This window comes from Nasonia vitripennis, chromosome 1, assembly GCF_009193385.2.
Source record: "Nasonia vitripennis strain AsymCx chromosome 1, Nvit_psr_1.1, whole genome shotgun sequence".
Taxonomy (NCBI): domain Eukaryota; kingdom Metazoa; phylum Arthropoda; class Insecta; order Hymenoptera; family Pteromalidae; genus Nasonia; species Nasonia vitripennis.
In genome coordinates, this window is record NC_045757.1 from 833,155 (window position 1) to 846,202 (window position 13,048).

A 13,048-nucleotide genomic window follows, 5' to 3' on the forward strand; every position below is an offset into this window, starting at 1 on the left:
CGCGCGGTACATTTTAATAATAAACTAGGAGAGAAAAGGACGAGGCGCTAGTTTCCCAACGCGTGCAGCGTGCGCGTCTGGTTCGTTAGCACCGCCGCGACTCGGTTTCTGAAAGTGTCTCTCTCTCTCTCTCTCTCTCTCTCTGGCAGCAGCCTCGCCCGTTACGCAATGAGCCGCCGACGCCACGGCTGCTGTTTGCCCCGGCGAGGCGCGAAGCGTCGCAATTTGCGGCTTTTGTTTGGCCAAGAGACCCAGTTTTTTCTCTTCTGTCATTGCACTAGTCATTTTTGAAAAGCGCGCGCGCGCGCGCGTTTCTTTTTCTCTCCGAAAACTCCTTCCCGTTGACTCTCGAGTCAAAGCAAATCCGAGAGTCGAGAGTTGTTTTTCCCGCGGCGAGTCGAAAAACCAGCCAGAGATCTACATATCTCGCGCGCGATCCCTTAGCCACGCGGCCTTCGGCCTCACCTTCCCGGGCCGGCGATTAATCCGGGCGGGAGAAAAAAACGGCAAGAAAACGCGCCCAGTAGCGACTGCCATAAAAAGATCATTACCAAGGCTGAGCGACGCGATAAAAGTGAAGGGGGACACTAGTCGCGCTCGCTGCAGCAGCTCGTCTGGGCGGTACACACGCATGGGAGTCGGGTGGAAAAAAAGTCACGAATCAGCAGTAGTAGGAGAAGGAGAGAGAATGAAAAATCGAACGGCACTTACGGGTCATTGGTCTTGGGCAGGAGGGTACCGAGCTCCTTGATCCTGTCGTTGATGTTGAAGCGTCTCCTCCGCTCGACTGAAAACAGAAAATCGCTCGCATCAATCATTGCATCGTACACACCTCTGTCTTCGGGGCTCTTCTTCTCGCGCTTGGCTAATGGTCTTCGAAAAATCCAGCATTGCCAACTTTCGCAGGGATGTAATACTTTATTACCGAGCCGTCGTGAATAATTTATCCCGCGCGATTTCCATGCATTAGCTGGAATAAGCCGTTGCTCAAGAAAATTATCAACGCTCGACGCGGAGAAAAAACCGGCTTGCCCGCGTAAAAGATCAGTACGTTAATTCGACGTCACTTTCCTCCTACTATACTATAGCTGCATCAACTGTGAGCAAACGTGCCAATTCACAAACACGGCTCTGTGGATGTTTGCGCGACTCGGCGCCGCGGAAAATAAGCTCGTCAAAAGCTCCGGGGACGCAGTCTCTGGAAATTTCGAAAAGCGCCTGTCGCGCCCTTTGCGGCTCAAAGCGGGGACGAGTGAAATGCGACACGAGCCAGAGCCTGCTGGAAATTCAGTAGTTTATTGGGGAAAAAATCAAAGCTCGTTTCCAACGGACTCGTTTTCTACCAAGGCCACGGAGCTGCGCGGGATGAAAAACAGCGAGTTTGCGGCTTAGAAATCTCGCTTCACACTTGCGACAGTTTATTCAGAGCGTGCGGTATAGGTCGAAATGCTCGAACGATAAAGCCAGAGGTGTAATACCCCAGCTGCACAACTCGTGATATCGCAATTCCAGAAAAAAGAGCAACGCAGACATAATTCGCGTAATCGAATCGCGCATAATCGCGGCAAGCGTGGCAGGGAGGGGCTGAAAGCGGAAAGCGCTCGGCATTCTCGCCGCGCGCCGGCGAACTTTCATATGGCGTCCCGGGGGAGCGCAGCGCGGCTTATTCAATTTCTCGAAAAGTCGCCAATCGATGGATTCACGCCCTTATGGAGCCCCTCGGCGGCTGAAAAGACGCGAAATTATCGGGCCGAAAGTTGGCAATTCTTACAATTCTCGTAAATATCGCGATGGTGAATTCAGTCGCGGGACGAAAAGGGAAATTCGAGAAAGAGAGTGAGAGAGACGCGCGGTATATTAAAGAGCAAGCCGAGTGAAAAAGTAAAATCAAAGACCAACGGGGAGACACAGAGTCGAGAAACACAATATCGTGACTCGCCGAGAGAGTGAGAGAGAGAGAGAGAGAGATAGCAGATGTCGCGCTGAAATTACGAATTTTGTTTTGCTCCTTGCTTCAGCTACGCCGGTGCGGGAGCCCCTTTATATTGCTCCGCGCGTCCGTTACGAAATCATCGGTTCTCTCTCCTTTTCTCTCTCTCTCTCTCTCTCTCTCTCTCTCTCTCTCTCTCTCTCTCTCTCTCTCTCTCCGTGCATGAATAACGATCGCGATGACGTACGCGGCGTCTCGATTGAAATTCATCGAGGCACGTACGGAGACGCGACCCACTGACACGCAGCTGTGGCCGATTCCTTTCCTATATACGTACGTCGGGGGAAATTCCCCCATCAATCGAGCCGACCTATCTCCGAATTAGCGGCAGCCTCGTAATCTAATCAGCGCGCAGAACAGCCGGCGGGGAAGTTTCTCGCGCCGAATTTTCGGACTCGAGCTTTGCAGCGGAACGAAACAGAAGTCTACAGAAGTTGGGGCTCGTCGCAGGTGTCGCTGCAGCCTCGTCGTCTTTTTCGCGCAAAAAGTTTGGCCAATAAGCCTCGGCAATGAGGATCGACAATCGAGTTGCCGCGCAGTTCTTTGTGTCCCGGCTACCGGCTTTGTTTTCCCTTTTTCTGCCCCCGCCCTCCATTCCGGAGCTTTGATGTAACTCCCGAATCGAGAATCTCGATCGAGCGAGAGCTGGAAATTGCTTTCTTCTGTGCGCCGTCGCTCGGAATTTACAAACTCGGTCCTCGTATCCTGCACACGACCATAGGAGAAAAATGTAATCGCGGCGGAAGCGAAGGAAAATCAGAGCCGATTAGAGGGGAATTATGTGGAAGAGGCAGAACGCGAGGTCGGACGCGCTTCGTCATTATCGATGTCGTCGCCACCTGTCGCGATAACAAGAGAGCGCGCGCTTATCTAATAATCCGCGTGTGTGCGCACGCGTTGCACTGCCGCCGCGAAAAGTCGACCCGCGCGCGTCGTGCATGCAAAGTAGGCCATCCGTCTCTCTTTCGACTCGAAAATTTTTCAACCGCGGGATGGACAAGGCCCGTTTAGTGGTAATTACGGTATATTTTTCTCTTCCTGTCGCGAGTCTCGCCGTGTTTGCATGAATAATTAACCGATTCGGCGTCTATTTCTGTCGATACACGCGCACCGAGCAGACGACGAAATTAATTAGCGACGGCGATCGCGAATCAGGTTGTGTTTACCAGCGAGACGCTCGCGTCGACATTGTTTACATAACAGTACAGCCGCGCACTCATGTCGCACACGTTATTTGCTGCGTGATACCGCGCGCGCCTTATCTCTCCGTGTAACTTTTTCTCTACGCACTCGCGAGGATGAATCGCAATTATACACTCGGCGGGATTACGAAATTTTCGATCGAGCTCGCGTCTGCACGTCGACGGCTTATCGCGGATAAGCATCTAATCGAATGAAAAAAATCGGGGCGTTCGTCTTGATTCTCAATCGCGCTGTAGCCGTTGGAAAATCGAAGATCCGAACGATTCCAATTAACACCCTCGTATAGCGGAGCTGCACGTGCCTATCCGCCGCCGCTGGCGCTAGGAAAAACCGCAGTGGCGCGTTCTGCTGGATATTGGCGCTCTCGGCTCTCTTTCGGGGATGAAATCTCGAGCATTTTTCACTGGTCGAACGGCCCCGTCGCGCACGTGCCCCGATTGCCCGAGAGAGAGAGAGAGAGAGAGAGAGAGAGAGAGAGAGAGAGCGTCCGCTGCAAAAATGAAAGTCCCTCGTTCGCGTACGCGGCATAAATTTCCCGACGTATACCGATCCCCTCCCCCGCGCCGGTTATGGCCGAAATGCTTCAGAGAGCGCGAAGATATCCTTTGTACACGCGCGCGCGCGCGCGCTCTTATTACGGCGCGAGATTAAAGTTGCCGTCGTACATGCGGCACACGGCGCGCACGCACGTATCCGCTCTTAAATAATTTCGGCTCTCCGTCGACTCGCCGGGCGGAAGAGGCCGAGTAAGTCTCTTTGAAAATTTTTCCAGCCTGAATATTTGATGCGCGCGGGGAATGCACTTTGCCGCGGAATGCGACTCCCTTTCTCCCCGACGGAGTCGTCTGTTTTGGCTTCTCGCGCGTAACGTCCTCGGCTATGCACAATCGATGCCGCGCACCGGAATTCGACGGGAATTCCGCGCTCGCTTTTCTCGAAAGTCGACTAAATCGAAGACTCGGCAGTACTCACTCATGTTGTGGTTGTCCTTCTTCTGTCTGTCTTTGGCGAGGGCGTGTATTTCGGCGTCGGTCAGCAGCAGCGGCTCCGGCTTGATCGTCAGGTCCGTCAGGCTGTCGGACTGGCCGTCCTTCCCGAGGCTGTCGCCCAGCGAGCCGGCCTCGAACGACAGGATGTCATCCAGGAGATCCTCCGCCTGGAACAATACGAGGCATATTTATCTTACTCGGTGAAATTGGAAAGTGGGTTGAGCAAATTGAAATGTTGATGCTTTTCTTTTCATCTCTGTTCGTTTTCGATCTCTTTCAAACAACGCGCGATTCCTTGTTTACCGCTGAAGAGCTATCGCAGATTTCCGAGAGATCGGTAATTGATTGCGCAACGATCGCGAGCTTATCTGGAATTACGAAGCCGAGTAGCCGTCGCGAGCTGTAAACATTTGTTTTGCAAGAAAAAACACTCACTTCGCTCTCGCTTTCCTAACCTCAAAACTCGCTTGTTTTATTGCTCAGCTCGTCGCGCGCGCTCATGCCGAGTGATAAACAAACGCACGCTGGGGCAGGCAGAGATAAGTTCGAGATAGAAGCGTAAGGAGTTGCGTGTATAAGGTGAGGAAAAAAGCGCATAACCTCAAAAACTCGTCGAAATCGATAAATCAACGCTTCCTCGCGCGGCAGACGCTCGGGTTCCTGCGGCGGCTCCTCGAGGAATCTGTCTTCCGGTCACGACTCGATCGAGCGGATGATCGATGCCGCGACGATATCCTGCGGGAGCTTCGTTGTCGTCGCTCCCCCGTGTATTATCGATGGGGAAGGAATCGCCAGCAGTTGGCTTGCAATTTATAGTCGCCGTTAATAATTCCAGAGACACGTCGCTCTCGCTGCTTTTCGAGCTTACCTCTGCTCCGCCGTAACGAGATGCAAAGCGACTTTTTATTAAACATCCTACTGCAGCGTTGATAAAACAGCGGCCGGCGGGAGATTTGAAATTTCAATTTCAATTCGCCCTTATTTAAGGCTCCATACGATGGAAGCTCTCGTATTATGACAACTGAAAGCTCTCGCGCGCCAGCGGAGAGGCGGTTACGCAGTAATTTCTACAAATACAGAGCCGCGGCTCGGAGATTATAAAATCCCCTGTACTCCGCGTCGTCGGAAAAGTAAACCGAGTTATATATCACCGCGATGTTTGCGAAAGAAATTTCCCTCGGCGCGCAAGTAGATGATGACAGGGTTTGGTCAGGCGTCGCACGCGCATCTCCGGCTTCTCTAATCGTCCTGCGCATCATGGCCATCAAACGCATTCATCGATCCGCAACAACTGCAGCAGCTCGTCCCGCTTATCATTGTTTACGTAATGTCTTTACGTAAGTAACGTCCTTGCGAGTATAATACGCGTATGGAACCACGAGTGTGTAACACAGTGTATAGAGTCGGTTCGCGACTTTGGCATTTGCATTCGTCGCTCGCTCGCTAGCGAGTTTTCGCTCCCCCGACGGCATTCGATCCCTGGCCACGTGCCGCCGCTACGTGATTTCCGCGCGTCGTCGTCGCGACTGTACGTAAATATGCCGCTTCTTGGAGGGCTGCGCGCAGACGAGGCCCTCGTTACCCAGTCTCTTCCGCCGGTACAGACGTGCGAGAGTTTTGCGCGCGGCCTGATTATTCGAGAGCTGACGTTGCGTGCGCGACGGCAATTTTTTCCTTCGGGTGAAAGTAGGCTGAATTTGTTGATATTGAGAGTCGGCGACTCGTATTATTGTCCGTGACGCACTGCGTTTATGCAGCGCATTTAATCGGAGAGTGAATCAGCCGACAAGAGACAGAAGAGTGACGAAGTCGACCTGAAAATTCTCTCTCCAGCCCGAAAGTTGAGCGTCGCCCGCGCGCACAATACTTCATTCCGGGGCGGGTGTTTTCAAATTTTCGACCAGTCGATCTGTGATACGGAGTGAGAACACGCGCGCTCGCGCGAGAAAGTGCCAAGTCTCTTTAAAACTTTTCGCGCGTCGTCGCGGATGGGAGCTTTCACTGCGCCGGGCATTGTTCCCTCGTTCGCGTATAACCGTGTATGCTCAGGAGACGGACATGCACAGCGTTTCACAGAAGTTTTCGCGCGCCTCGACCGTCCTGCAACTCCGACGTGTACGTGCGATGTTCGATCGCATTAGAAAAATCGTATTCTGTATTAAATTCCCTTCGTTGATTAACGCGCGCGTATGTCGATGGGCTTCGGGAAGTCGGACACGAGTGCGAACGATTTAAATGAAAACAATGTTCTCTCTCCCGCCGCAATGGCACTCGATACGACGGGATATGATGCGTTTCAGGAAAAGAGACCGAGGCTTTTTAATTAAAAAATATCGATTTACACGCGCGTTGCGGGAAACTCGATAGCGATTTTCCTTAGTAAAAGCCGGCAAGTCGCTCATCCGCGTGTTCGCTGCATTATAATATTGCCGCGCGCGCGCGCGCGAGCGGCGAATCCAATTTACACACATCTGTTCAGCCCTTTAACGAGCATGCGGACATTCGGCGCGGCGCACTCAACCCCCGGTCAATTGATTGCGAAACTTTGCTGTCGACGCTCCATACAATCTCGCTCGCATACATGTGTAATCAATTGCGCGCGAGCGCGGGGCAACGAAACTAGCCCGGCGATCAAGTGGATCCGCAGCAGCGGCTTTGACTTTTCGAATTAGCGCTTCACGATTAGCCACTTGCTTTCGCTTTCGCTCTCCCTCTCTCTCTCTTTCTCCCGCTGCCGCTGATGGACGCCTGATGAAATTGTTATTAGCGGGGAATAAAGGCGATCTCGATTACCATACGGTCAGACGTCTGCTCGCGCGTGTGTGTATGTGTGTGCGTATCAGTGCTGTTTGATTTACGAGCGCTTTTTAGGTCATTGGGTTATGCTCGAGCCATGTGCTCCAGCTTCTGCTCGGCTTTTTCGAGAGGCCCGCGATGTTATTTCGAGTTCGCGCGCACGCGTGTACGGCTAATGAGAAGAGAGAGTAGAGGCGTTATATTAGCTGGATAGGAAATCAGCAGCGTCGACTATCGATGACGACGAGTTAATAATTGCGGAGATAAGCAGCGCTAATCAGCAGCGAATTTCTAGGGTTAACGAGAAAAGATTAGCCGGCGCGAGGCTCGATGTGTTTTTTTCTCTGCGCGCAAAAAATGATAAATAAGTTTCGCAGCTCGCTGCAATCAATCGTTGCGGAACAAATTTTTTTCTTATCTTCCGGAATCATTAGCCGCGCTCTGTGTGTATAGCCGCTCTCGACAATTACGTTCCCCGCAGTGCGAGTGTCTATAGTGGCAGCAGCCTTGAGGTACTGCCTGCATCGCGGAATCGATTGCGCGGAAACGCAGTCGATCAATCAAGAAACTACTGTGTACGCGCGGGAGAGCCGACTGGAAAAGGTCGCGTCGCGTGGAAATAGAAAAATATACTTGAAAACTGATTTGAGGCAACTCGTTCTTTCGAGAATCGAGAGAAGGAAAAAAAGAAGCAGAGCTGGTGGGTCGTAAATTCTTCAAGTGCGCGCGCAGTTTCGTAACTCTCTCTCTCTCTCTCTCTCTCTCTCTCTCTCTCTCTCTCTCTCTCTCTCTCTCTCTCTCGCGACTGCGTTATCTGCAGTGTAAAACCGGCGCGCGTAATCCTTAGCGCGGCACCAATAAAGCGGTTAAAACGTCGACGATATCGATGCGCCCGCGCGGTCAGTAAAGTTTCCACAAACCAGCCCAAAAAGCTGCTTCCCGATCCCCCGGCGAAAATATATCGCAGCTAGGGCTGAAGAAAAAAGGACAAATTAATTATCCGACGTAGCATAACAGCGCTCTCTCGCGCACCATTCGCTTTTACGGGCGGTGCGCGAGGGCCGAGAAAAGGAAGAAAAACGATCGTTTAGCGGCCGGACTCTCTCTCGCCAAATAATAACTGGAACGCATTGGGAGAAAGAGAGAGAGAGAGAGAGAGAGAGAGAGAGAGAGAGAGAGAGACGACACGGACAATAAAGGATGTTCCGCGGGCGCTTTATTGTCGCTATTACTCCGATGAGATATACGCTCCGGCGTAAAAGTCGGCCGCCTGGGCGTTTTGAGAATTGCGCGCGTTTCTATGTGTATGTGACACTATATACGCGTCGTAAACGAGTCGAGAGCAAGGCCTCCGGGGCTACCGCAGAGTTCGAGAGTATTTTGCATTATAAGCCGCATTAGCATGAAGCTGGACGTGCGTCCGGCTCTCTCTCTCTCTCTCTCTCTCGTCTCGTCCCTTGGGTTTCTTCTTTTGTGCCACTGGAGGTAATTTTCAGATTTTTCAGTTTTCGGACGGACAGCTCCCTCTCCTCCTCCCTTTTTGGGACTGCATAACCGATGCGCCGAGCTTAAGTTTTTAATGACTCATTTTCGGATGACATATGGTTCGGAGGACTTGTTTCGACGGGAAAATTATACCCAGTCATGCGAGACGTGTTTATGAACGTTCGTGTATAGTATCTTTTCCGAGGAGGAAAAAAAAGTCTGCAGAAAAAAGACGGAGATACAGAGAGATGCGTAATTACGAGTGTTTAGAAACACTGTGTGTGCGCTAATCAATTAGTCGCGGAACTAATCTTCGATGGACTTACGGCGACGTATCCACTGCGCTTGTAAAAAATTTGCAATATTTTCTCGAATATTTACAAAAATTTCCGACTGACTAGTTCTGCCTTCACGAGCTCTATACTCGAAAAATCTCCCGAAATAAATCCCGAAATTGCCGGTTCGCCGCCGCGAATGAAAAAGTCCCTTTTCCGTGCGTCTCCCTTTCTCTCTCTCTCTTGCTCGGAAAAAAAAATTCATCAAAAATTGGACCAGCTGCGAGGCGTGAAAATTGTTTATTGTCCGGTCACGCTGATTCGACACCAGAAGGCAACAGCGCCACTCTATTCGTTCAAAGCGTGACAGATTTTTTTTCAAAATTCTAAAGCTGCTTGTTTTTGTCGATTATAAACTCTCTCTCGAATTCGAATTTCGCGCCGAAACTCAGCTCTCGAGCGTGGCTTGGGTTTACGTAAACGCAGCAGGATAAAGCGAATCAATTTTTCGTGAACGCTCCTTATCGGTCAGAGTCTATCCGTCGAGATAGTACACGTCGGAGATCTGGAGAGCTGACAGGTAGGTGAACTCCCGATTTATCTGTCTGGCATTATCGGACGCATGTACACACGCGTGTCGCACTCGGCCGTTCCTCGAACGTATGCAAAGGCTTCCGAGGAAGAAAATAATTAATAATCCGCGCTCCTCATAATCGCATTATGCAGCCGGAGAGTAATCAGAAAACGCTCTGACGTCTTCGATTGATTGAGATTGACCGGTAGTTTTCCAGTCGCGATAAGATCAAGGATATCTCCAAAGAGCGATGTTCGATGGATATCTCTTCTTCCGATAAACGCGGTTAACAATCCGTTAATTAACAATCGTGTCGTTCGATCTGCTCGCGATTTTCGAATTTCCGGAGCTCGGATATTTTGCGCGTGAATTGAATGCGAGCGAAACAAGAGCACGTTCTAATTAGAAATACCCGATGGTAGATAAAAAGCACTGGAGAAAAATGTACGATAAAGTCGACAAATATTGGCTCGAACTATTCAAATGTCAGTGGAGTAATGAAGACTTTCAAGGTACGTGTACGTACGGATAAAACAAAGAGAGCAGCCGCGACGACGACGACGACGACGACGACGACGACGTCGGGCTGGATTTGACGTCTGCGATCGAGCATCTGTGCAAACGGATTGAAAGTCTTCATTCGACATTGAGTAATACGCGGCTGAAATAAAGGAGCGAGACGAGATGCGCCATCCACTCGTGTAAGACATCTGCTCGAGTCTTCGTCCTACAAGAGGATGTATTAATGTACTTTTCAACGGAATCGCGATTACCCTCAAATTGCACTTTGTGACGAGGCACTTAACTGAATCGGCGAATGATTTACTCTTACGTTTACGCAACGCTTAATGCATGGTATTACCCAAAAATAAACGACGAACAAAGTAAAAACTTTCGCGAGACTTCGATCAAGCGACAAAAAACACTTCATATCCGCTCGAAAGCTCGAGAGAAGCCTCGGCTCTGTCGAGGAAATAAAAGCATACACGTGCGCGCAATAAGTAGTTCGCGCATGCATATACGTTTTCGAGGCGTGTAGTGAAAGTGATGAGGCTCTCCGAATCCGTCGCGGCTGTCATACGTATTACACGACGCAGTCGAGCCGATGCCGAGAGACACGTACTCGCTGCTACGTGAGGAAAAAAGGAAAACAAGAGCCGCGAAAAAGAATTCCAAAGGCAACGAGAAATCGAGCTCTCTCGCGAAGGAAAAACAACGCGCTCTAATCGTAAATATATGCGCGAGAGGATGCTCCTTTGTGCTATTGATTGCGCGGGTTTAAGAAAAATCGTCGCTCATTTTTTATCGCGGCCGCATAGTTAACACGTCGTAAAAATCTTTTATCTGCTTGACATGTTTACTGGAAAACGTGTCTCGAGCGCCGATAGAGTTTAATTTTAGACCGATGCAAAACGAGATTAAACAATGATCTAGTTTGTGTAGGTATATCGAAGAGATTGCGAAGAACCGTCCTGAATAATCGTATTATTCAACTCTCCAGTTTTTACTCGTCGCAATTATTCAATCAATCGCGCGCGCATCGACATCCGTGTCATTCATAATCGTCGCGGAAAACCGGCTCCCGCGAGCGCGCGCGTGTGTCTGTGTGTGTGTGTAGCGCGAAACTCCTCGAAACGCCGTCGCAGCGTACAGCAAAGTGCTCTTGAACAGTCGGAAATTGGGACATCCAGCAATTACGGCGTGGCATGAAAAATAATTGCGCGTGTGAAATCAGATTAGTCAGCTCGTTAACAGGAGCTAGAGGGGAAAAAGTACAGGTTGAAAAATTGCAAATTAGCGATTGCACGTTCGACGGCGCCGCAATTAATCATTCGGAATGTTTCAGCTCTCTCTCTCTCTCTCTCTCTCTCTCTCTCTCTCTCTCTCTCTCTCTCTCTCTCTCTCTCTCTCTCTCTCTCTCTCTCGTCGTATCTATCTCGCGCAGGGGCATACACAATTAGCCGCACGCAACGAGGCGGACTTCAATGCGAAAATTGAAACGGATTCCCGCTGACGGCGCTGATGCGTTACATAGCGAGACCGACGCGCTTCGTCTCAATGGCATGAATTTGCTCTTCTAGTTATACACACTGACACACACACACACACACACACACGCGCGGGAATACAATGTTTCCAGCGATTCGCAAACAATGCCAGCGCTGCGATAATGATTTTTCTCGAGCTCGCTTTGAGGTTATGTTTGGATTGTTGTCATAATAGCTTCGCGCATACACGAGTACGTAACGTCACAACTCGCGGCTTCCGTCTATAAATCAAACATAACCTCAACATGTCACACGTCAGATATGTCAGAACTTTGTTCATTTGTTAGGACCCCTTCGAGCACGACGTCATTCATAATTCTCGCGCGACAGTCGAAAAAAGGGCGGGAAATTTGAAAAGCCGAGCCAGTTGGTAAACATTCGGCGGTCGCGCTCCACGGACACGCGCACTGAGAGAGAGAGAGAGAGAGAGCCGCGCGCGCGCGCTCGCGCGGAATGTCATTAATGCTTTAATGAGTGGCCCTGCGACTCGCTCCGTCCCTCTCTAATTTTCCGGTCCGCGCTGTAATTTCGGCGCATAATGGAGGCAGCGCTGCCGCTACCGTTGCAAAGCCTCGTCGATATTACTCAATTAACGAAACCGGCGATGGAATATTGCGTGCGAGGGCGCTGAAACGTTAAGAACGCGCTCGACGCGTGCGCGGCTTTTAAAGGTCCGATAGAAATTTCGAGCCGCGCGGCACGGAATTCACCGGAGGAAATGCATGTGCAATAGTATACGCGTCGGAGAATCACGCACAGAGAGAGAGAGAGAGAAAGACGCGAGGGGCTTATCGAGAAGGAAGGCGAGGCACTCTTTCTCGCGCACACGCCGCGCGTTAATACGTTTGATTGAAACGGTAATAAAGTTGTGTCAATATTAGCCTGCGCCGGCGACGCCATCTGTTTCAATTACGCTGTATCGGCTGAGTATAAAATTTTTAATGGTTCCCGGGCACCGCGTGTACGCTGTGTGATGGAGGAATGACTGTGTGTGCCGCGAGAAGAGAGAGAGAGAGAGAGAGAGAGAGAGAGAGAGAGAGAGAGAGAGAGAGAGAGAGAGAGAGAGAGACAGATGCGCACGAGAGATGTGCTCCCGCGGCGACGAACGGAGGAGCCTTGAAACGTTCTGGATTGTCCGTTCTTCTCTTCATTATTTCTTCGTTTGCATACAGATTTGCCTGGGAAGCGTCTGATTATCTCATCTTGACGTAACAGATCGCAATCTCTCTCTCAACCAAACAATCCACATTCGTCAGCTCTCCGATGAGTATATGGAAAAGAGAAAAACATTTTCGCGCCATCGATAGAAATCGAGTCCGACACACAAACACACACATGTGCGCATCAGGCAGTCGTAAAAGTTGGCTCTGCTTTATCTCCGCTCGCGTTATTTTACGTAATGAAATGTAGAAGAGCGCGAGTATGCAGTGCGCGCGAGATAATTCCAGAGATGGTATACGCCTTTGTGTCATTTTTTTAATGCTTTTTCGAGGAATAACGTGCCCCGGCACTGCGCCCGCGGATAAGACCGTGTGTACTCGCAGCTGAGAGAGAGATAACCGGAAATTACGCGGTTTTTAATTTATACGCCCGTTGAAGCGCTCCTTCTTCTTCTGCTTCTTCTTCCTCGTTTTATACGAGCGAGCCGAGGTGCGAGGCCATCGTTGGAATCGCACTTTCTTTACAGC

General features: G+C 50.5%; 2 protein-coding genes across 8 annotated transcripts in view; one reads left to right on the forward strand and one right to left on the reverse strand.

The window, feature by feature from the left end:
* Positions 1 to 13,048, forward strand: part of LOC100120897 — a 147,901-nt gene that overhangs the window by 88,186 nt on the left and 46,667 nt on the right. The gene's annotated exons all lie outside the window — the stretch shown is intronic.
* The window catches only part of LOC100120846 (transcription factor EC), a 49,450-nt gene that overhangs the window by 6,880 nt on the left and 29,522 nt on the right, over positions 1 to 13,048 (reverse strand). For all 4 annotated transcript variants that reach the window (XM_001604394.6, XM_016987779.3, XM_016987781.3 and 1 more), the window contains 2 exons: positions 4,166 to 4,349; positions 712 to 787 (listed from right to left, as the gene is read on the reverse strand). In XM_001604394.6, coding sequence (XP_001604444.2) covers positions 712 to 787; positions 4,166 to 4,349 — 260 coding nt within the window. The remainder of the gene's footprint in view (positions 1 to 711; positions 788 to 4,165; positions 4,350 to 13,048) is intronic.